At 38.9% G+C, this 27947-nt stretch overlaps 3 protein-coding genes across 8 annotated transcripts; all 3 read left to right on the top strand.

Annotated features, from left to right (window-relative positions):
• Positions 1 to 1256: 1256 nt before the first annotated feature.
• Positions 1257 to 12583, top strand: LOC135631717 (protein MEI2-like 4). Of its 6 annotated transcripts, XM_065139506.1 has the most exons (16): positions 1257 to 1747; positions 1970 to 2317; positions 2907 to 2982; positions 3191 to 3285; positions 3529 to 3870; positions 4085 to 4509; positions 4621 to 4779; positions 6155 to 6271; positions 6394 to 6542; positions 8727 to 8818; positions 8932 to 9363; positions 9580 to 10231; positions 10332 to 10416; positions 10503 to 10571; positions 10883 to 11062; positions 12022 to 12583. In XM_065139506.1, exons 5-16 carry the CDS (start codon positions 3543 to 3545, stop codon positions 12175 to 12177), a joined length of 2844 nt encoding a protein of 947 aa, XP_064995578.1. In that variant the 5' UTR covers positions 1257 to 1747; positions 1970 to 2317; positions 2907 to 2982; positions 3191 to 3285; positions 3529 to 3542; the 3' UTR covers positions 12178 to 12583. The 6 variants fall into 6 exon arrangements, with proteins under 6 accessions (XP_064995578.1, XP_064995579.1, XP_064995580.1 ...); XM_065139507.1 differs by lacking the exon at positions 2907 to 2982; XM_065139508.1 differs by lacking the exons at positions 2907 to 2982; positions 3191 to 3285 and having other exon boundaries at positions 2098 to 2317.
• A 2956-nt stretch (positions 12584 to 15539) lies between these two features.
• On the top strand, positions 15540 to 16735 carry LOC103976772 (ethylene-responsive transcription factor ERF113). Its single transcript, XM_009392097.3, has 2 exons — positions 15540 to 16011; positions 16097 to 16735. Exons 1-2 carry the CDS (start codon positions 15867 to 15869, stop codon positions 16591 to 16593), a joined length of 642 nt encoding a protein of 213 aa, XP_009390372.2. The 5' UTR covers positions 15540 to 15866; the 3' UTR covers positions 16594 to 16735.
• Positions 16736 to 21720: 4985 nt separating this feature from the next.
• LOC135631860 (uncharacterized) lies at positions 21721 to 25628 on the top strand. The gene is made up of 7 exons (XM_065139881.1): positions 21721 to 21919; positions 22828 to 22999; positions 23158 to 23207; positions 23657 to 23957; positions 24275 to 24463; positions 24544 to 24726; positions 25164 to 25628. The coding sequence occupies exons 1-7, from the start codon at positions 21744 to 21746 to the stop codon at positions 25407 to 25409; spliced, it is 1317 nt and encodes a 438-aa protein (XP_064995953.1). The 5' UTR covers positions 21721 to 21743; the 3' UTR covers positions 25410 to 25628.
• The last annotated feature ends 2319 nt before the right edge of the window (positions 25629 to 27947 follow it).

The following is a 27947-nucleotide window of genomic DNA, read 5'->3' as shown; positions in this document are numbered from 1 at the left end:
ACAACATTGTGCATGTTGGAACTTAGTGAGGTGACTTAATTTTATATAACCTTGAATAGGGGGGGGATAAGAATTTCTTTTCAATCATGTTCTCATTAAAATAATTCACACCCTTAACACCACATGCAATTAACTATTTGTTTTACTTTTACTCACTACATGTTCTCATTTACAGGAAATGAATACACTTTTTTTTTTTTTCCATTACCATATATATATATATATATATATAAGTAAAATAAAAGTAAAATCATGAGGTTTTGAGTACCAAATAAAAAGGAAACTTTTTGTTTTGTTTTGGAATGATGCTATTCAATTACCATTTCACTGTAACTCATTGCAATGATTACATGCAATAACTCAACCAATGCCAATTAAACTTCCAACCTAACCGATGAGAGACAAAACATAGTGCTGCTTCTCATCAAGCAAGCAATTTAAGGCATCCCGGATCCAGTGTGCGCCGCTACACCACCGTAAGATAGGATGAAGATTGATGTGGACCCTCCGATCCCGACCCGACGGTCACGGTGAGGGCACTCGGCCCTTTTGTGATGTGCCTCATCCCTACACCATCCCATCTGCCGGCCGCAACGCACCTGTCGCCTCCGTGTGCCGCACGCACACGCTACCTTCTCGTGATCCACCGTTCCGTCTCCCACAGCCAAAAAGTTCGAACTCAACGTGACGTGTCGTGAATGGTAGGGATGTGGGACCCATTGATGTACGCTATTCGAGAACGGACGGTTTAGCTGTTGCATGTTCTAAGGCTTGCTGCATTTATTTAGTGCGTTAACCAATTAGAAGTCTGTTGGCGCATCGATACGTTTCGAGAGAGCCGATCATTAGCTGTTGCTGCGGAGGCAGGATACGGTCTCTTCAAGCCCACAGAAATGTGCCACGTAGGAAGATAGTGTGGCAAGTGGGACCCGTTAAAGGAACGTCTCTTTCACGGATTGACTTAAATACCCTCGATAATTTCTTTAAGGCGAACGTTAGAGAGCGGTGTCGATGGGGAGTAAAAGGGTAACTTCAAAGCATTAGTGGTTCGAGCTGGCGGCCTTTCCGGGCGCCGGATTTGTCGATCCGATCCGACCCGTGACCGAGTGAGACGCCGTCACGACGATAACGACGCGCCGTCGCCATCTCCGTCTCCTCTGTTTCATTGCCGCCGTTTACCCCTTAATCTCCGTCTCTCTCTCTCTCTCTAAAGCCTTAAATACCGAGAATTATTCCTCTCTCTCTCTCTCAATTATCCTAACTCTTCTGCTCGCATCCCCTCGCCGGCCGGAGTGAACAGCAGATCGCCATAGATTCCGGCGTCCGACCGCCGGAATCCGCGAGAGATACCGGCGGCCGAACGCCATCCGAGGCGTACGCTTAGAATCATTCGAATTCGGGCCAAGAAAGGGAAAAGAAGCGAGAGGGAGGGTATAATATTTTATTCGGTTGCGGCGGGCAGGCGGGAGGGCGGGGCGTGGCGGTCTTGCTTGCATTGGAGGGGAAAAGGAGAGAGAGAGAGAGAGAGGAGGGGGAGAGGTAGACGCTCGCGCACGGCACGGATGCCGAGGTGATCCCTTGTGGGATTCCCCCTGGCTGCCACCGCCTTGTCTTATGGCGTAATCTATTCCCCTATCTCTCCCCTGCCCCCTGTGGATCGCTTTTATATAAATTCTTCTCCGCTCCACCACCCTTGCCCCGTGCTGTCTGCGGCGATTCTTGGTGAGCGGAGGAAGCGGGCGATCCGGTGAGAGGGACCTCCTTCTATCTTGTGCTTTCCTTTATTTTCTGGATTTCTTTGATCTGCTTCGAATTGGTGTCGAGAGCTCAAATCTTGAGGCCGGAAATGCAATTGCTAGAATACTTTAGTTGTTGGATTTAGCTGTTTCCCTAGTTTCTCTTCGCCCCATTAGTTGTTGGCATTCGGTTGCTGCGACGATTTAACTCGACCTTTTTTGTGGAACTTTAGGTTTCAGCGCCAAAAGGGTTTTCCCTTTAATTTAAATATTGAGCACGTCGACAATTGCTTGAGGCGAAGAAAGGAGCAATTTGAGCTGCAACCTAATTTCTTTATTTGTTTCCTTTTTGTATCATTAGAGATCAACCATTTCTCCGGGGAATTCAAGCAGACCATGGGGGAAGAAGGAATGGCCATGTGAGGAAAGTCTGGGGTTCTAAATATGAATTTTGGTCGTGTCTTTGATTTTGGAGCTGCAGATATCCTACTAAAATGATGAAACAAGGGCTGCAAGCTCCATTCAATCTGCACTCCGAGGCATCTCCATTTTTATCCGAGGAGCTGCACTTTGTTACTGAGGTAACAGTTGCCTTTAATATTTCTTCTTTTCCTGAGAATTACAGAGAATGATGAGCCCCTCCTAATAACTACCCTGGTCATGTAATTGGGTACCACCTCCACAACTAATCAAATCTAGAACGTCTCAAAAATGAAAAGGATATCCAACCACTAGGTCGAGGCCTCCTTGGTAATAATTGCCTAACTACAGGCTTTAATTGATTCTCTTGCGCAGATTAAGAAATTCACCTAGATCCAAGAGCACTAACACGCCTGAATATATTATGAAATAATTTTTATGCTGTTTATATTTTCTCTTTTGTTGTTTAATTCATGGAATCATTTCTATTGGTGAATTTTCTGAAAAGCAATGTTTGTGGGGCACCACGACTTCACATCAAAAACTTTTTCTGTTTTTTTCTTTTTACTCCTTTCTGTTATCTAGTTTGCAAGAACTTCCTCAGTGAAATGAATTAGATGTTTGCAGAGACAAGTTGGATTTCAGAAGCCTTACTTTGTTTATGATCATAGTGGTGAACAGTATCACATTACTGAGAGTTGGGTCTCTTTTTTAATGTGAACTGCATGTTTTCCCTTTTTTTTTTTTCAGATTGGAGAAACTTTGGTTTTCATCTGATAGTCATCTAGGGAGCTCCAAATATTGCTTGTATCTTCTTAATTATCAGGTGAAATGGGGCTGGAGCATTTAGTCTGTCATGTTAGTTTATTTTGTGCTTTACCAACTTACAGTGTTTTGAAACTTTTTCCACTCATACTTAACTTTTAAGATATTTTTTCTAAAAGAAAAGTTTTTAGAGTTCATTCTGCCTATCTATGTTCATTTTAGGATGCTTCTGTTTTTTTTTATTGTTTTTCTTTTCTTGGCACTTCCAGTATTTCCTGGGAGCAATCCATTTCCAACATTTAGCATGGACATTTGGGGGATCTCCATTTATCTGAGCTTTTAGAGGGTCCAAGTTGATTATACTGTAAGCCAAGCCATCACTCTTAGTGTATTTGCTAGATCATTCAGATTGGATAAAGAGCATTTTATCATGGGTGTGTGCATATAATTTCTCAACTTTGAGTCGCAATCTAATTAATCCTGGGTGTATTGTCTGTATCTTAATTATTTTTTTAAAAATGTTATTTCTCTTAATCTGGCAATTTATTTGTTTCCGCTTTTGATCTAGAGCACAACTGTATTATGTATTCCAATTCATGATCTGCAGAGGGAAGGCAAATAATGGCAGGGAGCAAGTCTGTCTCATCTATACTTGATGAGCTTCATAAGATTGGATTAAGCCCTGTGGAAAGCATAGAGTTTTCGGAGTCTTATGTTCTTAAGGACAAGAAGACTAAATCAAGTTTTGACCATCATATACTGGAGCCACAGAGGATGACCAGCATGTCTACTATTTCAAGAGTTGCTGATCATGTTTCTGAATCCCGATCTGATCCATTGGCTCTACAATCTTCTTTGTTCAGTGAAGGGAACATAATGGATCTTAGTGGGTCACATTTCGAGAATGGACTTTTCTCTAGTTCTTTATCAGATATATTCAACAATAAATGTGTGTTTTCCTCCTTCCCTTTTTTATACTTTGGTACTATTTTAAATAATGCTGCTATGAGATGCCTAAGTTCTTCTGAGGCAATTGTTGTTTTCTGTTTAATATATGTTTTTGGAGTGAAGTTTTAGGCATTACTTGTTGAATATAGCTTTGTCACAGGTTATATTAATGTTTTTGGATTGATTATGTTTAATTTCATTAACTTTCGTGGCAGTGAAATTGTCATCAAATGTTGTTCAGTCTGTTCATTCAGTTAACTCGAACTTTGGTGAAGAAGTGTTCTTTGAATCAATGGAGGACATCGAAGCTCAAACTATTGGGAACCTCCTTCCTGATGATGACGAATTGCTATCTGGTGTTACTTACGATAAGGGATATACTGGTAAACCCAATGATGAGACTGATGTTGATGATGACATATTTTACAGTGGTGGTGGTATGGAACTAGAAACTGATGATAAAATAAATGAGAATAAAACATATGAATTTGCTGGTGGAGGAGCTTCTAATTATCAACAAGGCAAACTAAATGGCCCATTTGCCAGTGAACACCCATATGGTGAACATCCCTCTAGAACTCTTTTTGTTAGAAATATCAATAGCAATGTCGAGGATGGTGAACTAAGAGCTCTTTTTGAGGTGCTATTTTTGTTCCACTTGATCTTCTTACTTGGTCATTCTTAGAGTGAATGGTTTCAGTAATGTCCATAGATTTCTTAATTTCTGATTTCTTTCTCCTGCTTTCTTCAGCAATATGGGGACATACGGACACTCTATACCGCTTGCAAGCATCGTGGTTTTGTTATGATATCCTACTATGATATAAGGGCAGCACTAAATGCAATCCAAGCACTCCAAAACAAGCCGTTGAGGTGTTGGAAATTGGATATCCACTTCTCTATTCCAAAGGTAGCAACTTCTTTCCTTGTTTTTTGACTGGTGTAATGCCATTGCAGTTCAATAAAAGGTTCTAGAAGTAATCTTCTCCTTTGTTCCAGCCATTTTAGAAATTTTTATTTCTTCTCCTGATTTTTTTAAAAATAAGTTCTCTTGAAATTTAATTTAAAGTGGTTAACACAGATATATTGAGAACCTTAATTTTTTTAATGGCATTAGTACCACAAAGGAGATGTAACATGATTTGCATAATTGTCCAACAGGGTTTGTATAACGTGTCACCTCTTCTACAAAAGAATTCTCCAATAAATCGTGGAAAATAGAAATGGGTCTTTACAATTGTCTTTGATACCTCTATTGTGAAAGATTGGTGTATGCTGCAAAATGAGCCTTTGAACTGAGATTTGAACCGGTATAGACGTAGCGCCAATGAATTCTTTGCATCATACAAGGATACAATGCCATGGATATAAATTGAAAGTTTAGCTTAAGAGTATTCTTCCTGCTTACAGACATCAGTTGAATTGACATTTTTTTGGCCAAGTTTTTGTATTCTTGCATATGATTTTCAAAGTAGCTAAAAGCATAGTGTTAAGTTGTTGAGAATGACCAGCTATTGTCTACTTCATGAAATTTCGTAGTATCTTTTTTTCAAGGAACTTGGTGGGTTTCATGAAGTAATGTCTATTTCATGAAATTTCGTATCTTGCTTGTCCATGCCATCTCTTTTATACTGATCATCTGGGTCTCCCACCAATGTCATGTTATTGGCTTGACCTATAAATTACTTGAATCTTTTGAAGGAAGGGTAGGTTGCTTTGGAGTTCTAGGGGACATTGACTTATCTGCAACAAGGAACTTTTCAATCATTTGGTTGTGAATTCTGGTGGTTATCCAACTTTCTTTCTAATGCTAGGAGTCTCATACTTTGATGTCTACATTGTTTTCTTTAAAACATTTTATTCTGTGTAACCATTAACCTGCAACCAGTGACCTAGCTGATAAGATAACCCATAGGACAACTAGACTGATAAATGGTGCCATGTGGAAGCAATATTGTTCCTAACAGATTCTTCTTTGGGGGTGAAGAAGAGACTTATTGTTGTAAATGATACTGACTTCTTCACCTTCATCCTGGAAAAATGGAGATAAGCCTAATCTTATCATGATGGTCTCTTTCACCCTGGCATCATCTCATTGTCAATCCACTTGCTAAGAATGTTAGTATATTTACTTACTCATTTACACTGATTATATATTCTTGTCATGCATGTAAATTCTTCTACTGTACCATCTTTGTGTATTGAACATGTCTTTTCCTGTGATGTATGTGTCGATGCCTCCAGATTACAAATATTTTGTAATGACATGCACTTGAAATTATTAGGACAACCCTTCTGAGAAGGATGTAAATCAGGGTATGCTTTTGGTATTCAACCTGGATTCCTCTGTTACAAATGATGATCTCCATCAGATATTTGGAATTTATGGTGAAATCAAAGAGGTAATGTACTTTTTCTGCTTCAATATTGTATAGCTTGTTATACTAAAACTTGAGTTTAAGTATTTTTATATTATGATAATAAAGTCAATATTGTCTTTAATTCCCAAATTTGACCTTGATAGATATGCAGCACTCAACATAAGTGTCATCACAAATCCATAGAATTTTATGATGTTAGAGCTGCTGAAGCTGCTCTTCATGCCTTAAACGGGAGTGATATTGCTGGCATGAAAATTAGGCTTGAGCTTAGCCACCTTGGAGGTGCAAGATGGTGGGTATTATCTAAGCAAACTCAGTTTTGTTCCCATATTCATAATGTCCTGTAGCAGCTTTGTCTCTGTATATATCTATTTAGTTGGTGATTTTTTGGGAAATGATATGGAAAGTTAAGTGGATTTTTGGTTGTTCATTATTCTTTATTTAATTTAATGCTATCTTTTAATCTGTCTTGTGGTGTTCTATCATTCTTATATATGTTACAAAAATAGCTGGTCAAATTGATTATTTAGCTATATTCTTATCTTGTGAGTTTTGAAGTAGTCACTGTTCTGGATTTCATTTACAATTTTGTGTCAGCTACTCAGCTTTAATTTTTTAGTTCCAAGTATGATAAATCAATTTGAAGTGTTGGAAGCTTGGTACATAGTATTGTTATTTCATTTTCATGTCTTAGTATGTATAATTGTACACATTTAAATGCATCAAAATTTTGAACAGGCACTCCATTTCTTCATTCCTTTATTTTCCCATTAACTAATTTCTAGGATTCAGCTGAGCTTTCATAATGGAGGGTCATTCACGAACTAATTTAATGAATAATAATGTTGTTGGCTCTTTCGAATTTTGTTTTTTATTACAACCACCCTTAATATTTATAGAGCTCCTGCCATACCTATTCATATTAATATAGCCTCTCTCAGTACTCAGTTGAGTGAGTTTTTGTTGAACAGAAAGTTTTCTCACGATAATGGATGGTTCAATAGTCATGATGCCTTGTTGGATCTATGTTCAAAAATTGTACTGTAGTGAACCTGAAATTCAACAACTGGCATGTTCAGTTTTGGGCCATGCTTGTCTTTTGTGTTAATAATACAATTGGATAGACAATAACCACAAAGACTGAAAAACTCATCATATGGGATCGTTTTTCAGCATTAACTTTCTTATCTAGGATCTTGTGCTCTGTTATCTGAGTAATAGAACTTATAGAAGTTGATATAGTCAGGTATACTGTGCATTTCTACTATCAATGGGTCATCTATATTCTTATTTACTATTGGCAGATATGAAAATGAGATCTTGTATGGTTGCACTGCATCTCAGATGCAAGTGTTTGTCTATTGGTGATGGTTGAAAAATATTTTTGACAACAGAGTGAACTAGGAACTGAGATTGAAATGGCATGGTAGTATTTTAGAACATGTCTTGATGCTTCATGTATCATATTGTTTGGTAGAAAAAAAATAAAACTAAATCAAATAAATGGAACTCTCTCTGTTGGTTATCTCGGGTTCTTAATTTTTTTTATGAATACTTCAACTAAAATTGTTATAAATTCCATATGGCCCCCTTAGATTGACTATTTTGACATTAAAACCTCACCCTAGATTAACTTTTTGGACATTCTTAATGTTATGTCCAATTGTCTGTAGTTAATTTACAATTTATCTTTCTTTTCGAATAGATAGGTGCATGAACTTATATGCATTACTTGGCTTGTGACCCATATAGTGAACTAATCTTCCTTTGTGTATGGGGTCAATGCTAGTACCCATGGCTACTAATATGTAGCCAGCTACACGGGAAGAGAATATAGTTTAACGTGCAATTTTTTTGGGTGTACTATTGTATTTTGGAATGAAAATTTTAAGTTCAAGTTTAAGCCAGATAGTTTATCTTTAGTACAACATATTTCATTAGCAAAATATTATGGTTTTGTTTTGCATAACAATAGAATCTAGTTCACTTTTCTTATCATTTTTATTCAGTATTAAGCAGATTATATTTTCTTTCTAGACAAAGCTTCTGTTGGTTCTTCTTTTGAGCAGACAGTCTTTAGATCAATATCTTCATATGGTATTTTACTAATTTGTATACAACATTTAGCCTATTCAACCGTAGGCTGGTAACTGAAAATTTGGTCCTATTGGTTCGGGTTGGAAGTAGTGTTGTGGTGTTTGAGAAAAGCCCCTTGCTTACTGCTTCCTTTTTTTATTTACACGAAAATAAGTTCAATAATTGAGGAAATGATATTTTCTGGTACTATGATATCGAAATGTCACTAGCAGTCTACATTGCATGCCATGCAGGCATGCACAGTACTATTATATTATCAGTTATAGGTGTTTCATCTGGAATTACACTTACTCTCATAACTATTAACTTTTAAATACCACCGTTGTTTAATTTTGCATTTTGACTATCATATATAGTGACGCAATTCCTTTGCCAACAGCTTCACGCAACAGTTATCTCCAGAGCTGAAGCAGGAAGAATTACATGGATGCTGGCAGGAAAGTCCAAATAACTATCTCCCTGGGTGCTTTGGTATGATTATTTGGGCTTTGATTTTCAAATGATACGTGACTAAATGTGTTGTCGCTTCTCATGTCAGGTTATGTTTCTGGCCTACATAATTTACCTAAATGTCAAATTTTCAGGACCGTCCTCGCTTGGAGTAAACACATCCAAAGGTCTTGAAAATGGAGCTATCCAAGGTCTAAAATCTGCGGTTCAAGCACCATTCAACCCAATTATAGAGGCCACATTACATGGAATCTCATCTAGCATGTCTCAGAATTTACCTTCCCCTATAAGAGTTGCATCAGTTGGTAACAGTCAAGCTGCCCATTCTGACATCACGCATTCACTGGGCCAGATGAATTTTGAATTTCAAGATATGCCTGGTTTTCATCCTCGCTCCCTTCCAGATTATCACGATGAAGTAAATAATGACATTCCTTACCACTCAAGTACTATGTCAGCCGTGGGTACGGGTGTCATATCCAGACCTGTTGAAGGAATTGATAAGAGGCATCTACAAAAAGTAGGATCTGCTAGCTTCAATGGGCATGCTACTGATCACAATGAAGGTATGGACAATGAACCATTATTTTCATTTTCTGCACTTTTTATTTGGTTAGAATAACTTCTCGTTACCAATGTTGCATCTGTTTCTGATCAATTTTGAGTGCTAATTTTGTTGGCTTTTGGTGAGTCATTTATCATTATAAAAAAGATAGGTTTTCAAGATCTCTTTCCCTTTATTGCTTTCTTGATTATTGCCTAATGTATATTATTACTTGCAGCATTTTGTTCTGCAAATAGAATCTGCTCTCTTCAGGGACATCAATATGTATGGAATAATACAAATGTGTTCCACCATAAAACCCCTAACCCCATGTCATGGTCAAATCCACCATCATTTATAAACAACATTCCTACTAATCCATCTCAGATCCATGGAATTCCTAGAGGACAATCTCATATGGTAAACACGGTTGTTCCTTTACACCATCATGTTGGTTCGGCACCTGCTGTCAATCCGTCACTTTGGGGCAGGAGACATACCTATGGTGGGGATTCCATTGAACGGCCTGCTTTTCATCCTGGATCTCACGGAAGCATGGGGCTTTCTGCAGCTTCTCAGTTGCATTGGCTAGAACTTACTTCTCATAACATATTTTCTCGTGTTGGTGGAAACTGTATGGACCCTTCTGTTTCTCTTGCACATGTCGGTATTCTTTCACCTCAACAAAGGGGTCAGATTTACCATGGAAGGAATCCAATCTTCCCCATGCCTGGTTCATTTGATGGTCCTACTGAGCGGATCAGGAGCCGAAGAAATGACACAAATGCTACTCAGAGTGATAACAAGAAGCAGTATGAACTTGATATTGAACGTATTATACGTGGTGAAGACTCTCGAACGACACTTATGATAAAGAACATTCCCAATAAGTATGCTGAATTCTTATTTTCACTCCTTTTTGGCTATATGGATGTAAGTTATCTGCTTGTTATTCATTCCCATTAAACTGTTTTATCCTGGTCTATATAGATACACCTCTAAGATGCTGTTGGCTGCTATTGATGAAAATCATCGAGGAACTTATGACTTCATCTATTTGCCAATTGATTTTAAGGTAACTGCAGTAACTTGCTATTGATGGGCATACCTGCATCCATTATTGATTTACTCATTGGGTATGTGTGGTTCTCTACTTTCCAGAACAAATGCAACGTTGGCTATGCGTTTATAAACATGGTCAATACTCAGCATATCATTCCATTTTACCAGGTTTGGTACTTTATGAATCTTAAGCCTTTGAATAGTTAGGTTGAATGCTTTGTCTCTGGTGCTATCCACCAAATAGTAGTATCCTTTGTTGATCTTGACATCTTTAACATTATGTTTTACTTTCATATTAATAGTGTTCTTTCTTTCTTCAGTTTTTAGCATGTTGTGACTATTACTGCTATTTAGATTGTAAACTGAAAAAAAGCATTTAGATGATTATGTGATGTCTCTTGCTTCCTTGTATCAGCATTGTGTTTGGTTATGTTGCACAATTGAAGGTATGAAATGCTAAAACATTGTATCCTATGCAGTCATTTAATGGTAAGAAATGGGAGAAGTTTAACAGTGAAAAAGTAGCATCACTTGCATATGCCAGAATCCAAGGGAAAGCAGCTCTGATTGCTCATTTCCAGAACTCAAGTCTGATGAATGAAGATAAACGCTGTCGTCCTATCCTCTTCCATACAGATGGTCCTAATGCCGGGGATCAGGTATGAAGCATCATTTTTCATTTTTCATGGTTCGGATTTCTTTCTCGCATTATGCTCTTGGTTGATTGTGGTTTATCCTGCAATGTACATTATTGTGTTCTGTCGAAAAAATTTAGCATCATTAACGGAATCTGGTCGATAATAGTCTCCTCTATTGCTGTGTTCTTTGTCTGTATCAGAATTGACATACTTTATCTTTCATACTACTTATTGGTTTTTGAGTAGTGGCAGATCCAAGATTTTGCTTTTTTTTGGAAATTTTGGGGGGAGTGGACAGTAACATTTATATGAACACTGTTAAGTTTATGTCTCAATAATTGTCTGAAACCTTCTTGCTTGTTGGTATTTGCATAAATAATTTTGGTAAATGAAATTTCTGAAAATATAAAAGACTATGTCAATAATTATTCATAAAGGGAGAAGTTTTCAACAAGAAACGATGAGAAACAATTAAAATTTCCAGAAAACACAAGAAAAACATATGCCATGATGTTATATGATATTACTCATCTTTAATCGTGAGAACTTGTTATGGTATTTATTTAAGTTTTATTTTGAAGTTTAAGCATGACATACCTAATACAGCTACCTACTCTGAAATTAGAGTTGTTGGACTATTAGATACATCCTAATAATGTTGTAACCTTCTAATTTGTTAAGAAGGTACGTTTCTTCCTACCCAATCTAATTGAGCAAGTGCCAAAAACGCATGAACTTGTATGAGAAATTTTCTTAATAATTTGATAAAGCCTCTGTTGAATTATTTGCAAAAATTTTGATGCCTTTATATTGTAATGGTCTTATATGCTGGCAAGCGGCAACATTTTCAAATAAACTCAGGCAGCGAACATTCTAACAAATCAATTTGTTTACCAGCACAAAAAGGAAATATGAACAGATATTTAATAATGGCAGTTCCTTGGAATTCTCATTATCATTATTTTTTTTGGCTTGTACAGGAACCCTTTCCTGTGGGCACTAATATCAAGTCAAGGTCAGGCAGATGGAGGGCGGACAATAGTGAAGAGAACCATCAGGGAGATAAGTCCACCTCTGCAAATGGAGAAGCCTCTTGTGATGCAGCGGTTTCCCCTTCAGATCCACAAAAGATTTGAGTGAGAACAATGCCACCTATTGGAGGGGCATTGACTTTGAGGCCATATCCATAGTCTGGTGATCACATATGCAATATGCTGTGTTATGGTTGCACCTGGATGCTATTTGAAGTGCATTACCTAGTTCTTGGACTATTTCATCAGGATTTCATCAAAATTACTGAGTCAAAATGGGAAAGGTGCTGGGAGAGCCCCAAGATTTTGGATATACACAAAGAGTAAAAAGAACAATGTACAGATATTTCGGTAGAGGAAAATAGGTTTTTTCTCGCGGTTTTGACATATCCTCTCCGTATTTTTCTCCTTTTCTAAGCCACCCATTGGTGTATTTGTTTCTCCGAGTTCTTCGAATTTGTTACATCGTCACACATATTTATATCAATACTTATCGTGCTCTTTCTTTTCATCTCTTTGTGGATATATTTATATCTTTGATATATGCACGTTTCTATATTGCAAATACAACATAAAGGAGATTCACGAATCCCCCTTGATAATATGGGAAAGGGATTCAGATATGCGCCACCGGCATGGTTGGTTTTCGTGAATATATAAAAATCCGATCATGATTTTTGAATAAGACATCTTAATTTTTTTAATCCTTTATTTTTTGTTCAAGTGGTCAGAATCAGACAATATTAGCAAAGTTGATACCTCGTGAAGATTCAAAGGATGCTGTCGGGACACATCAGTTATCCCTTTCTTGATTCTCGAGTGTCAAGAAGTCATCTTCTCGGGTTGACAATAGGAGGCCTATAAATATTATATTATATGGGAAATGATTGTCGCATGCTAACTTTGCATGCGGGGCAAGTCACAATGGACCAAATCAAAAAGCTTACTTCAAACAACTTTTGGAAGGTCTGAAGTCTCAATCATTTTGAACCTCCCTCATTGAAATGTTGACTGTTAACTTGGAAATGGTCGGTCGGTGGTGGATTCTGATTCTTTTGTTTCTTTTCTTCTGTTCTTCATCCATACTCTCTCTCTCTCTCTCTCTCTCTCAAAGGAAAAGTCAAAAATCTAATATCATTGGTGTAGTTTGACATGTACTAGTCAAAAATATCCCATAGGTTGCGTCCGAGATGGATTACTAAATGATAGTAGTACAATGTCAACCAAGCAATCCCTGATTCGTTTATTCATACAAATTTTCCCAAGACTTTATTAATGAATCCAACATATAGTCATATTATATATTTATATATATATATATAGTTATTTTTTATTATATCTTAGCTTATATATGGTAAAACATAGCAAATGGGTTGCTCATCTGACAGACAAATCAAGATAAAAATTGGCTCACCTGACTCATTCATGTTTTCAGATGATTGATTATATGGTAATTAATTTATTTGGTGATTTAAATTATGATAAGATAGGTTGCAAATGGACAATCTTATCCTTACGTTAAAACTCATCTTTATATTCTATCTACCGTTAACAATCATACAATTCATGAGATCAGCATTCTATAAGCTTGACACCTGCAACCTCAAACCCTTGGCCACTATTACGTGCATGGAGTCGGCGCTTGCATGCAACGGACCGATAAGGTTTGACTCGCATTACTTCTTCTCTCCAAAGATATATTTAGCTTGCATAGCTCTTCGTCGTCCTTCGACAACTGTGGTGGGAGTGACACAGGCCACCTGCCATGGCTACCGCAAGGTGGGAGTAGGAATGTCAGAATTCAATGGATGGTGGCCTACCAGTTAGGAAGACGGTGCCAATCCACTGAAGCGGGGTCAGAAGTCAAGGGCACCACAGTGGCTGCAGTCTTGAAGCACAGAGACGGGTTTGACGAAGAACAACGCAGCATGAGGTGGATATACTACGATGCAGGAGGCAAGCTCGTCTCCTTTCTTCGTCTTCCACCTACTTGGACTCACGATAGATCGTTGCACAACACATCTTGGAATATGGCAGAGATCAAGAAAACGCTGATTTCAAGAGGTCATCTGAACAAAATGTTGCCTTCAACTTTAAGCATGTATTTGAGAGAGAGAGAGAGAGAGAGAGAGAGAGAGAGAGAGAGAGAGAGAGTCCAATGACACCTAATAATGATTAAGATGCTGAAACATACATGATGAAGACAGAGATGGGCTAGCGTGTTGCATGTGGTTTGATGCCAAAAATTTCTCACATCGTGCATAATGAATGTTGTTTGATGCCATAATTTTGGAGGACCATTGAGACATTCAAGTCATTAAATGAAGCTCGACAACTTGGTCGACCATGGCGATGGTAGGTGTTGTGTTGCTTTTAGGTATCATATTAGCAATAGTATTACGCTTCTTTACTGACCACGAAATAAAAGACTAATTCCTGTTATCAACAATCATACTCTTGTTGACGATTGTGTTCCAAACAACTCATAATTGACCAAAGATTCAAGATATGAAGCTAAAGAGTTGGATCAATGGTCAAGTCTTACCATATCAAAAGCCAACTAGTTTGGCACACAAAGGCATAATAAGCACGTCACCCATGGGCTATATACTCTCTTTCTGGTTCCAATGGGTTACTCCAAAACTACCCTAGTGTTTGGCCATACATCATAGTTAAAGATTAAGGAAGATAAAAGGTTTAGCTTGGAGAAATATGTGTGGGGGTTAGAATGGAGAAGGCAAAGGAAGACATATGAAAGCCAAAGACTCCAGAAGAACAAACCCAAATCAATCTAGAGTTTCATGATACAATTAATTAGGTACGGTAAGAGAGGCCAATCTAATTGTGGTTAGAAACAAGGTTTAAGTATATAAATATATCATCTATGCATGTTTTTGTCATTTGGTAAAAGCACAAAGCAAATGATGATAAAATATGTTTGATTCATCCCAAAAGGACAGATATCTGTGCCATGTTATTATTGATTTCATTACTTGCATGTACAAACCAAACCAAACAATTCCACACCTTCTGATTCAAGCATTGTTATCTCTAGAATCCCTATGATCAAATTCTTTACTTGTCAATGATTACAGCTTATCAAGAAATTCAATTTTGATTAGGAATCCTTATGGCTATATATATGATTTATGACTTCTTGAACATATGGGAGAAGGTGATGATGAATAAAAGTTCTTACTGGAGTGTGTCTCTTATGTTATTGTCAGCCTTCATATTGCTTGTAGTTACTACAATGAAGCGTGTGTCACATTTTTGGCTTCCCTCCGAGTGTGTGTGTGTGGGAGAGTTGATTGACATCAATCAAACACACGCATTCCACATACAAAATTTGGTTGGTCTAATGGTCTAAAAGGGGAGGAGGCATCAAATATGAGTAGGACTTAATGCCGTCACAGCCAATAAAAGCAACCCACCCAACACTCCTAACATTGCCTCCTCTCATCACAATCTCTCTCACTCCTTCCACTCTCTTCTGTCCTCCTTTTCCTTCCTTCTTCTATCTGTTATCTTCTCCTTCAAGCATATATATACATATATATATCTTCTTCTGCTCATCTATTTCCTTTTCTTGTTATTCTTCCTCATCTTGCCATCTACCAGCAGGAGAGAGAGAGCGAGAGAGAGAGAGAGAGAGGATAATAGACTCTTAGAAGGTGGATCGAAGGCATGGGAAGCGGCCTCTTCGTTCTGATGAGGCACCAGAGGAGAAGGAAGAAGAGGGCGGCTTGTCATCCCACTGTATCCCGGCTCGCGTAGACCAAGAAGCGTCGGCCATGGTGTCTGCCCTCACCCACGTGATCAGCTCTGTCTCCCCGGTCGTCGGTGCCGGAGGAGATGAGCTGGTGGCGGAACCGGATGCTAGTTGTGGATCAGGGCCAGGTTCCATGGAGATCGGAACACAGGCTTCCGAAGAGCAAGGTACATGTAGCTTCTGTCTGCGGTCTCTTGTGGTAGCAAGTAATGTGCTCCCTCTCTCTCACACACACGCATGCAAGATATGTAGGTAGAAGGCACTACAGGGGAGTGAGGCAAAGGCCGTGGGGGAAATGGGCAGCAGAGATTAGAGACCCGAAGAAAGCCGCTCGTGTATGGCTGGGGACCTTCGACAGGGCCGAGGACGCCGCCATGGCCTACGACGAGGCCGCCCTAAGGTTCAAGGGCACTAAAGCCAAGCTCAACTTCCCCGAGAGAGTCCAAGGTCGCACCGACCTCGGCTTCCTGGTGACTCGAGCAGCACCCGAACGGCAACCCCAACCGCCGGCGACTTCATATCCGGACCTGCGTCAGTACGCTCAGCTCCTCCAGAGCGGGGACGCAGACCTGCACAACGCGGCCCTCGGCCTCTACGCCGGAAGCACCATCACGTCGACGTCCTTGTCTGGCTCTTCGCAAGAGACTCAGGATTTATCTTCTCGATCGCAGTTCACGAGCTCTTCCGCTTCCAGCTCGTGGCCTCAGAGTGGCCAGAAGGAGAAAGATCAGCGGCCACCAGCCATGTAAATGACGGCTTTGAGACGGTGATAAAGAGAGAGAGAGAGAGGGAGAGGCAAGTGTGCCGCGTCAAAGATACAAAAGATTGCGATGACTCCTTGTGCTTATCCCGGAAGAGTTCAATTAGAATCATGCATTGTCATGAGCCTTATCCTAAGCCTCTTGTGTTTGCTGTGTCATCCATCCCAAGTGCGCAGCAGCAACATCAATAGGAGGGGAAGCTTCACCTCAAGATTGACTCTCCAGGCTGCCATTGATTCTGAGTCTACACTATGTTTCAGCATAAATGACAACTTATCCATTTGTATTCCGCATTCGTATGGGGTTACGAAAAGTTTTGCTTGCGGCAGAAGTTTACATCTTTTCTATAATAAACATAATTTAGAAAAGCAAAATTTATTCTACTTTTATTGTGAATTTAGCATATTTAAAATAAGAAATTAAATCGAAAGAGTCATGCAGTCACATATGCTTGCAAGTTCTAAGCATGGACGGACGGATCACAACAGAATACTTTTGCTGCTTCTTTTCTGCTTCATCTCTCAACCGATAGATAGATAGATAGCACTCTTGTTAGATAGAACAGAAGAGGTTGATCTCTTCCTCTCTCTCTTTGTTCTCTCCTCTTGCTCTTCGTAGAGGAGGAGTAGAGCTACAACGATGGATAGAAGGTAGAAGAGGGAGTCGTGGGTGGAACTTACGACTTGAGGAAGGTTGGCTTTGTTCTCACTTAGGCTGCGATTGAAGGAGTCCTCATGTGATCGATCAGCACTCATTATTGGAGATCCGATGACGAGGAAACTCCTAAGCATGCAAGGAGTTGCGCGTGTCTCCTACCCATGCACCTTTTGTTCTTGGTCGTCCATCTTTGCTAGGCTCCATACCTACACGGACTAAGACTCGACCAAGTGGTGTGCTGATATTGATCAGTCACCCATTGCTTCGATTTAATGTGATCTGTATGAGCCGCATCTCACTTCAAAAGTTGAGATTGGTGTTCCTTGCTTTGAGATTTCTTTTGTTTTGATTTGTCATTGTGGTGGGTATCATTGCGTCTCATCATGTTCTCTACACGCGTCATTCTAATGAGGTTCTCCTCGAGGGTTTCTTTTCTCTTACTGGGGCTTCAAGTTTACTGTTCTCTTTTGATTTCTTCTCCACTTTTCTCATGTTGGAGATAGATTTTAGTTCCTTGTATGCTAAAGTAAAAGCCACGACATATGTTAAGTCTTTCATCAAACCAATCAAAGCTGTGAGAAACTTTCTTTCATTCTTTTAGAATTGATGCTTTTGGGCTTGACAAAAGTAAACAACATCTTGATCCTAAGTATGGGATCTCAACGATGACTCGACGTATGTTAAGCAGAATCACCTTGCATGTTACATCATCGATGAATTCCTTTATATCTTGTATTGTTGGTTGATCTTCATCTTCACATCATCATGAAGTCATCCAAGATGATACGAGCATAGATGCGATGTCAAAAATCACACAAACAACTTCTTGCTTCACTTAAATCTTTATGGTAAAGAGCTCTTATCGAACCTTTGAATCGGAGGTCGAACTCAAGTCTATAACCTTTGGTCTAACCATCTAGATGGTCGTGGTCCGCTAACTTTGATCGTCCATCTTTGTTGGGGCCCGAGTCCAACTTGAACTATGACTCAGCCTAAGTGATGTGCTAATGTGGGGTTAATATGGATAAATCCCCCAAGAGGTGTGCTACTGTGCAAACGGCTGACATTGAATATGATTGAAATGGTTAAGATTGGCATTGATCTCGACTCAGTAAGATCCTGATCAATACATCTCAGAACAGTAATGCAAGCATGCATGCATGCAATCTCGTTGGAAGACAAGTTAGATCGAGAATAGTGCAAGAAAGAGTTTGGTCGACCATTAAATGTAACTCTCACTTTTAACGTGGGGGAAAGAAGAACACACCCACCGTCTGCAGTCTTCTAATGTGATCAGAAAGCCACGGCTTTCTGGTTGCAGCAATCCAAAAGCGTTCGTGAGGAAAGACTCCACGATGTCAGTCAAAGAGAAGAAGAGCAGAGAGGAGGAAGGTATCGGAACTGTTTTGAGTTACGATCGAGAGTGCGTGTTGGGATTTTGTTTTCGTTTTCATGTTTATGCTTTTTGTCGTGGTGTTTTCGTCGACGTGAATCAAAGGGACGGTGTGGCGTGCGGTGCTTTCGGCTCTCACGTCAATCTTTGCGGCTTAAGACTTTTGACTCTCCCAAAGCTTTTGGAGTCTTTCGCGTTCCATATGTCATTCGACAAAACCTCTTTTGGCTCGATTTTGTTGTGTTGTTGTCAAAACAAAAGTCTTAGGTTTCCGAAACCTATTCAAATTAATCATAATCTTTTGAATATTTTTTTTATTTTCAGTTTGATTCTTGTTTCTCGAAAAAAAAAAAGTCACTTGTTTTTCTCCATATTCCTCTTTCTTTCTTTCTTTCTTGGATTTGATTGACAAGGTCAATATTTGATCGTGAAAAAGGTAAAAACCACATTATAATAATCTTCAAAATTAACATTCTTCTTCGTATATATTGAAAATAAGGATTTTTCTTATCGATCGTTGATCAATTCATAATACATATTACCACAAATACATGGATATGGTCGATAGATCCACTCTAACACATGATTTAAATTATCTCTTAATACCTAATAAAATCTCGTATTTTAGAGTAAGCTAAGCTTGAGCCATAGTCGTAAGACAATCAAATTACGTTCAGTGTCACTCGAAAGAATTTCACAACACGAACTATCGAACATTCTAGATTACCAAAGCCTCATTAAAATAAATCCAACACATTATTTTCATCAATTACTTATTAACATACTTAATGTGGGTTTCTTTGGCGGTGCAAATCACATCTTTGTATGCATTATTTGATAAATGGGTTTCTTTTGATCATTTGAAGCTTCTCCCTGTCACCACCAATATCAAGTAGCATCCACCCCACTCTACTAAACTTTGAAGATCTCTCCTCGTGGAAGAAGGCAAGCAATGATGGAGAGATAAGAACATGCTTTCATGTGACCACCTAAACAAGTTAGGCATCTCAAGTTTCATGCTGTGATGCACCTTTTGGGTGGTCTCCTCCATTGGTTCATTCTTCATGTCCCTTCTCTTTAGTAGCTTCTTTTTCTGTTAATTTACTTCTTCCAAGACAAGTCTTTAAAATTTCATTAGAGCCAAGAACACAAAAGCAACATTGTTTTATTCTTTTTTGGGGGGAAAAAGGGGATCAGTAGATTAACTCAACATCACTTCATACTCAACATTAGAGAATAATAATATTTGCTATATTCTTCCTAGAAAAATTAGCCAACTTGTGGATTAAGTAGTTAGAATTTCTAGGTAAAGAATTAGAACACTCAACTTGTGTTTGATTACTCTCATTAATCTCCTCATTTCCTTTGGTTCAGATTTATTTCACGAGTATCTCATGTGATCGGATGGATGATCAAGAAAGATTGCTCTCATCGATGGATAATTTTTAGTCAATTGCATCTCGAATTAATTAGATTTGTCTTCGTTTCATATGGATTCGGTGCACATTGGACATGGAAATGGGCCGAAAAATCATTTGGGCCGGCCCGAAGGAGCCCATACCGCACCCATCTTAAAGCATGGGACATGATCGATCCAACGCTACAGATGCGGCAATCGCAAAGTATATTTAACGTTAAGCCACTTGCCAAACCAACATAATAACACTTATTTTTATTGAATATTCGAAATTCCACCCATATTATCCAAATTATGTAAAACTAAAAACAAATAAGTCAATCGAAAAATTCGTAATAGGTTTTGATAATGTATATTTTGGGTCCAGGCCACGTTACGATCAATGCTACGCCACGCTACAGCCAAGTCAGCAAGAGAAGTACCCCCATGCGCTAAGCCAGAATCCATACCAAAGCGTTGTTTAGTACGTCCCGTCCTGAAAAGCTCAGGACGGTGTCGCATGGCACGTCCTACGACGGTGATCGTACAAATGTTCCATCTCACCCCTCAAGGATCGGCCGTCACGCTAAACTCATGTACAATCAACCCTTGTACAGTAATATAAAAGCCCATAATCGACATCCAACTCAAGGGGAGGCAAAAAACCAATCAACCCACTACTGACTTGCTCATCGATGGGGCCAAAATTGGTAATCACCCGACGAAGGTCATCATTGTAGGAAAACGGTTACCCTCGAGCCACGAGCATTCCGACCTTGGAGTCGTCAACCAGCATCCCAACGACGAGCCACCAATCGACGTCCAGACCAAGAGACGCCAATCGACATTCCGACGCCAATCGACATTCCGACGCCAACAACCCGTTTCGAGGGTTTGACTGACCTCAGCGACCAACTCAGTCGATCAAAGACTCCCAATATCAACCCGTGGATCAGGCACTCATTAGTCACAACGCATCAGTTCATCCAAGTTTAACGTCTGAGACATATCATCATCACCATCGGAGCATATCTTAAGATTTGTCAAATAAATCACCAGCATATTAATTATTTTCTTCTCATAATTATGATGTCATAATGCTTAGTAGAAGTTTCAATTATAAGTAGCGAGAGGTCAAAATAAGAGTCCCACAGTCCAACAATTGCCAATCCTAAATTGGATCTTAGAATCGGAACCCAAGTTTAACTCATCCCACACCCCATTCAACCCTTTCACTTACCCACCAAAACCCACAAAACTAAAAATAAAAATAGAAAAATCCTAAATTTGCATATCAATAGATAAGCTCCAATAAGTATGAGATCGGCTGTCTCCCCTCAGGCAGGGGATGCATGAGCATCTTCACCACCGACGAAGGCCACCTCATATTCAAGCTGTGTCATTCTGACGTCACAGAGCGGTTGGATATGTGAAATCTACGTTCCCTGCCTGGAGAGATGCAGGCAATCCCAACCAACCCAACAGCACGGGCGGACTCACCTCCGCTGTTGTGTTGCGTACCTACCCCCGTAACCATGACACAATTTACCGTTCTACCCGTCTCTCCTTCGCCGCCGCCGCGGCTTCCACCTTAAGGGCCCAAAACATATATCCCTCTCCCCTCGAACCCCCTCGATAAAAATCCTTCCTTGTTGCTCTCATCATCCACCAACCCCCCCCCCCCCCCCTACCATGGCATCGATCTCGAAGCTCTCCAGCCCCGCCTTCACCGCGGTCTCATCTCCTCCTCTCCGATCCGAGCCGAAGCTCTCCGTCGACTTCCGCAGACGCAGCGGCCCGGTTCGGAGCCCGATCGCTCCCCTCCGCCTCTCGATTCGACGAGATCGCTCCGGGTGGAGCGCGTTGGTGTATGCTTCTCTCGTCCCTTGCGCTTGTCCTCGTCACAATATCTCTTTTTTTGTTTCTTTCTTCTTCTTTGTCTTGCCGGTTGTCTCCAATCTGCCGTGAGACCAAAGTTGATCTGTTATTCTCTAGCGGCTAGTTAGTTGACGAGGTCCTTGACTTTTTTTGGGTGAGGGATTGGGAATCTCGATTGATGTATCATCGTCTTGTTAGATCCCGTTTCTGCTACCATGATTCCATCCATGCAAGAAAGACGGTGTCTTTCGTATTGCAGATGTTGATCCGTGAGAAGCTGTCGCTTATTTAGCCTTTGTAGATGTGTGGAACTCTTGAAAGACAAAGTTTGAAAGACAAAGTTTTTAGTTAGCTTTCTGAAGCTTGATTTCTTAGGTTTGATTAGATAATAAAGATTCAGTACTAATGGTACTGTAATATCTGCTGATTCACGTATGTTTGTGGCCGATGTAGCAAAAGCTAGCCTCGAGTCTCGGAAAGAGTCATGTTGTTAGAATTACTTAATGAATTGAGGTTGTTGCTTGCAACTTGTGGTCCAAAATCGCAAGAGTTTCTATTTTAATTTATGGGTACTTAAGTTCAAGGACAATTTTTTCTATAGGGGCTATGTAAAAGTTATAGGAATTTTTCCTGCAAATGTGGCAGCAACGTGGAATGACAACGCAACGTGGAATGACAATTAGATGATATTATGGGTAGGACAATGATGGTTAAACTTTGACTTTTCAGTAGTTCTCTTCAAGGATTATGGTAGAGCTGTATAGTAATACATATACATGGTTTGTGCTTCCTGTTTCTTAGATTGTGTTTTGGTTTGCTGATACTCTGATCTTTTGCTTCATGTTACCAAGATACTTTCTTAAAAGTTTGCCTGAATTCGAACTAAATATGTACCCAGTATGAAGTCTTCACTGCAAGATGGAAATGGTGTCCCATCAAAGAGGACAACCCTCCACGATCTCTATGAGCAACAAGGACAGTCTCCATGGTATGACAATCTCTGCCGGCCTGTAACAGATTTGCTGCCGCTGATTGCCAGTGGTGTAAGGGGTGTTACCAGCAATCCCACGGTAATTTTTTTTTGGGTTAAAAGTTCAAGGTCCCCTTAGTTTATCAAACTCAGTTGGAAAAAGAACCTATTATATTCTGGAATTTGATGTCAGTCAAATGTTTTCTTATTTTTTATAAGAGTGCATTTGATCTTAACTGAATTTTCATGTTGCTGCAGATTTTTCAGAAAGCTATATCATCGTCTAGTGCCTATGATGAGCAATTCAGGTATTCGACCATTTTGACTTAGTATCTTGCATCAACCACAATAATTTGCTGCGCTCGAGCTGTATGTGCCATTGTCCTTTGTGAATGACCTATCATATACCATCATTCTTAAGTTAATGGACTAGATTATCTCCATCATGACCAAGTTTCTAGTAGGTTCTTGAACTTTTTTATTTGGTGGTTGCTGGAGAAAAACTATGTGTGTTTGGCACGGAGGCCTGGATTTTTTTTTTTTTTTGGAAGAACCTGAAAAAGAAAGATGATAAGTGTGTTTAGCACAGAGGTTTGGATTTTTTTTTTCATTTTTATGGAAGAACCTATAAAAGATATATTACCATGAATAAGAACTGTCATCTTTCTATCAGCGGTTCAACTTTTAATAATTTACATGCTTATCTTTCCGAAATCTTTGTATATATTCATGAACAAAGTGCAATTTTGGTCTATAGGCAGCTGGTAACTGCAGGAAAGGACATAGAAAGTGCTTACTGGGAACTTGTTGTGAAGGACATTCAAGATGCTTGCAAACTTTTTGAACCCATTTATGATCAAACAGATGGCGCTGACGGTTATGTATCTGTTGAAGTGTCTCCTAGACTTGCGAACGATACCGATGGCACAGTTGAAGCTGCTAAATATTTGCACAAAGTGGTTGATCGCCCGAATGTGTATATAAAGATCCCAGCTACAGCAGAATGTGTTCCATCCGTCAAACAAGTTATTTCACTTGGTATAAGCGTTAATGTGACGGTAAGTTCAGTTGCTTTGTGTCTTTCCTCTGACCATCTTAAATTATATACTTCACCCTCCTTGACAGAAGATACATTATTTTTTAAAAAAGACCAATTTTCCTTTGAATCACTTCTCTATGGTTCCATTCAATTATTCTGGTTGGATCTTCAAATTGTTTCACTTTCTGTGCCACTTTTAGTTTACATCTCTAAAATCTTCCTGAACCTGATTTTAGGGGTATTTTTTTGTAATCATGATGGCCGTATGCTTTTACAGTAGAATACTTCATTACATGTTGATTATTGATGCGCTGATTATACTTCTATATTTTACAGTTGATCTTCTCACTCCCTAGATATGAAGCTGTGATCGATGCTTATTTGGATGGTCTCGAGTCTTCTGGGCTCAGTGACCTTTCTAAGGTGACCAGTGTGGCTTCCTTCTTTGTCAGTCGTGTTGACACTCTCGTTGATAAAATGCTAGAAAAGATTGGGACACCTGAAGCTCTTGATCTCCGAGGAAAGGTAAACTCTCTGTTGCCCGTGGCTTCTAAAATGAGAAGACTAACAAAGATGCTTACCTTCTCTATGCTGGAACCCCGCAGGCAGCTGTAGCTCAAGCAACTCTAGCTTATAAGCTGTATCAAAAGAAATTTTCTGGTCCACGTTGGGAGGCTTTGGTAAAGAAGGGTGCCAAAAAGCAGAGGTTATTATGGGCCTCGACCAGTGTTAAGAATCCTGCATATCCTGACACTCTTTACGTCGATCCTCTTATTGGACCTGACACGGTTAGTTACTACAACGTATTTCTAGATTATTTCAAACAAAAAGAAAAAGAGCTTTACCGATTGAACTCCCAATGGTGAAATCTATCTGAGCATAATAGTCTGATCAGAGGTGTATGTTGGTGCTTACCATGGTAATAATAAAGGACACCAAGAAATTTAATGATTCATGATCATAGAGCATGGATTTGAGTTGCTTTGGTGGAGTTTTAGGCAAAGTGCAACTTGTGTGTCATTGTCTTGCCACCACACCTACCATACAATTGGTTATATTTTTCACTCTTAGGCATGGTTTGACCAATGTATTATTATCTGGCTATATGAAATTTCATCAAACATGGAACTTCAGCTATGGGTGCATCCAGAGTTTTTAACTTCAAATTTATGGGTATAGCACAATGTTCCTGGCATTACATTCCTATATTTTGATGTGGTTCCAGGTTTCGACCATGCCCGACCAGGCTCTTGAAGCCTTTATGGATCACGGTGTCGTCTCGAGGACCATTGATTCAAACATCTCGGAGGCTGAGGGAATTTACAGTGCACTAGAGAAGTTGGGGATTGACTGGGACGAAGTTGGGGCACAGCTTGAGGCCGAGGGTGTGGAGTCATTCAAGAAGAGTTTCGACAGTTTGCTGGTTAGCCTGAAACAGAAGGGTGATTCTCTCAAGGCCCTCAGTCTGTAGAACAGTTATGATGAGCCTGTACATCTCTGTCCACTGTGGATGGGATCTAAATAAAGCTGGCTTGTATTCGTTTTGCTGTAATTCTTAGTTTGTTTGGCACTCGAGTGAACTGTCTTTGTATTGCAGTAGTGAGGAATGACTGGACTTGAGAATAAATGTATGAAGTGGTGTAACCATGTGTTTTTAAGTGCCAAGATTCCTAAATAAGTTTTACAATGATTCCATGCTCCCCATGTTGATTTTGCATTGTACTACTTTTTTTTTTTCATGAGGATGATGTTCCAAAGATTTGAAGAAAAATTATGTGAAATCGATTTGATAGGTTTAGAATAGTTGGTACTTCGGGGTTAAGATTCATTTTAGTCATTATAGTTTAAGTCCTTACGATTTATTTATGTATAAAATAATTGTTATATTTTTATCAAATCTAAGTTAATAAATATTATAGTTTATTTATGTGATATATTGATGCATAATAAATTATTAATACAATGATACGTATAACTTAAGTGGTTTTATTCATAGATCACTTGAGTCTTTATTATTTTGTTTGTATTTAAAATAATTTTTACATTTTAAAAAACTTAGCATATAACTCGTTGTTGACAAATATTAGAGTTTGTTTACGTAATATGCTGATTCACAATAAAGTATTAATATAATGATACGTATAATTTAAGTTAAAAAAAAAGTTGATCTTGTTGAAGAAGATGAAGCGATGAAGGCCACATCGATGGATGAAGACGGAGAGGCAAAGGTAGAAAGGGCCAGAGGTTGAGGTGAGGGAGAGCTAGACCACCACGTTGCAAGCGTAACGGTGAGGACACATGAGAGGACGAAGTGGGAGGTGGTAGAGATGAAGACACCCAAAATGAGGAAGAGGGATCACAAGACTATTGTATGCTTAGCATCTGATTAGTCGACACACATCTACCTAAAGTAGGACCGGAAGCTCCTGAGTTTATCGCCAACGCGAGAGAGGCTATGTGTGTACGATGCCATGCTAGACAGTAGCATCTCGATTGTGCTATTGGTGGTCGCTTCCACGATGACGTCTCCTTTTGCTATTGATGGTGGTCTCAATTTTTTTTAATTTAAATTATATATGTTATTATATTAATAATTTATTATGAGTCAACATACTATGTAAACAAATAGACTATATTTTTTATATATATCTATTAATTCAGACTTGATAGAAATGGTTTATATACTATATTTTTTAAAATGTAGATGTTCTTTTATACATGAGTAACATCATAAAGGCTTAAGTGGTTCATGATCAAAATTACATGGGTTAAAATAATTTTTTTTAACTTAAATTATATGTATTATTATATTAATAATTTATTATGAGTCATCATGTCATGACTCTGTTAACTACTTGATGAGATGAGCTTATATGATTTATTTTTTAAAATATGAGCTTATATATTTTATTTTTTTAAATATAAAATTTATTTTAGATATAAATAAATTATAAAGGTTTATGAGAGCAGGGAGTAGTAATAAATTTTTTATCGGGATATTAGGATTATAGATTTTCAAAGATTATATAAAATTATCAATTTTTGTCAAATATGTATTAGTACTTCTTAGAATAATTTTATTTAATTTTCTAGAAAAGAATTATGCACTTTCTTTTTGCCACTATAGCCTTGAGCTTTCATATTTATTATCTAATTAATACATGACAAAAGGAAAAATGATGAAGTTTGTCCTCATCATCGTATATAATTAATATGATTCATCCAATTTTGATTTGACCCAAATCCATACAAACCAATTACATATCATCATAATACAAACTAAATTTCCTGTTCTCAAACTAGTAATCCAACCAATCCTCTTGATCAATTGTTAGATCGATGAATTGGTTCGGCTGAACCGATTCATCAATTTTGACCGAACCAATTATCTTGATCCGGGCTGGATTTAAGCTAGATCTACACTCGGTCTAAGCTCGATTTGAGTGACTTAAACTGATTAATCTGTTGAATCTCATATTTTGATGATGAAACTACTTGATATATGTTTATGATTTAATCAACGTTTTGAGTGACGCATGATGCTTCGATCAGGATGAGACAATTAAAGCAGGAAAATCATGTTGTACCGAAGGAACATGTCAGAAGATTGGACGTCGGGCCGGTGGATCGGTCGACGTATCGACATAAGGCTTCGGGCCGTGTACTCGGGCATCGGGCCAAGAAGAGCGGGTATTGTGCCAAGGATATCGGAGTTGCGGAGTCAACTGGCCGATTGGGCAATAGGCTGCAGGAGAGGACGATGCGCCGAAGAATCGGACGAAGCGTCGAGGGACCAATGACATGCCGGACAACTTGGTTAAATTGCTTAGGATTAATTGTCTCGATCGAAGTTTTGTTTTAATTGTGCAGGATTAACTATGATAACGATGAAGATATAAAGCGAAACAAAGTGTCGGAGTCAAGCGCGAATGATTTGTTGCAAGTTCGAGAGTTCGACGGAAGTCCGAAGGTTCGTCGGGAATGCTACCGGAGCTCGCCGAGAAAGATC

The sequence above is a fragment of the Musa acuminata genome, chromosome BXJ3-2 (genome assembly GCF_036884655.1).
Source record: "Musa acuminata AAA Group cultivar baxijiao chromosome BXJ3-2, Cavendish_Baxijiao_AAA, whole genome shotgun sequence".
Classification (NCBI taxonomy): Eukaryota; Viridiplantae; Streptophyta; class Magnoliopsida; order Zingiberales; family Musaceae; genus Musa; species Musa acuminata.
Note: the sequence above shows the minus strand (reverse complement) of the source record. Positions and strands in the feature narration are given on the sequence as shown.

What these genes read in the sequence shown, in the direction of transcription:
- LOC135631717 (XM_065139508.1), top strand. Translation starts at nt 3,543, where the DNA reads ATGGCAGGGAGCAAGTCTGTCTCATCTATACTTGATGAGCTTCATAAG. An exon ending in TCCACTTCTCTATTCCAAAG is followed by an intron (nt 4,780 to 6,154) that starts GTAGCAACTTCT and finishes TGAAATTATTAG; the next exon opens with GACAACCCTTCTGAGAAGGA. An exon ending in ATAAAGAACATTCCCAATAA is followed by an intron (nt 10,232 to 10,331) that starts GTATGCTGAATT and finishes TGGTCTATATAG; the next exon opens with ATACACCTCTAAGATGCTGT.
- LOC135631860 (XM_065139881.1), top strand. Translation starts at nt 21,744, where the DNA reads ATGGCATCGATCTCGAAGCTCTCCAGCCCCGCCTTCACCGCGGTCTCA. An exon ending in CTCTTGATCTCCGAGGAAAG is followed by an intron (nt 24,464 to 24,543) that starts GTAAACTCTCTG and finishes GGAACCCCGCAG; the next exon opens with GCAGCTGTAGCTCAAGCAAC. An exon ending in CTCTTATTGGACCTGACACG is followed by an intron (nt 24,727 to 25,163) that starts GTTAGTTACTAC and finishes ATGTGGTTCCAG; the next exon opens with GTTTCGACCATGCCCGACCA.
- LOC103976772 (XM_009392097.3), top strand. Translation starts at nt 15,867, where the DNA reads ATGGTGTCTGCCCTCACCCACGTGATCAGCTCTGTCTCCCCGGTCGTC. An exon ending in ACAGGCTTCCGAAGAGCAAG is followed by an intron (nt 16,012 to 16,096) that starts GTACATGTAGCT and finishes CAAGATATGTAG; the next exon opens with GTAGAAGGCACTACAGGGGA.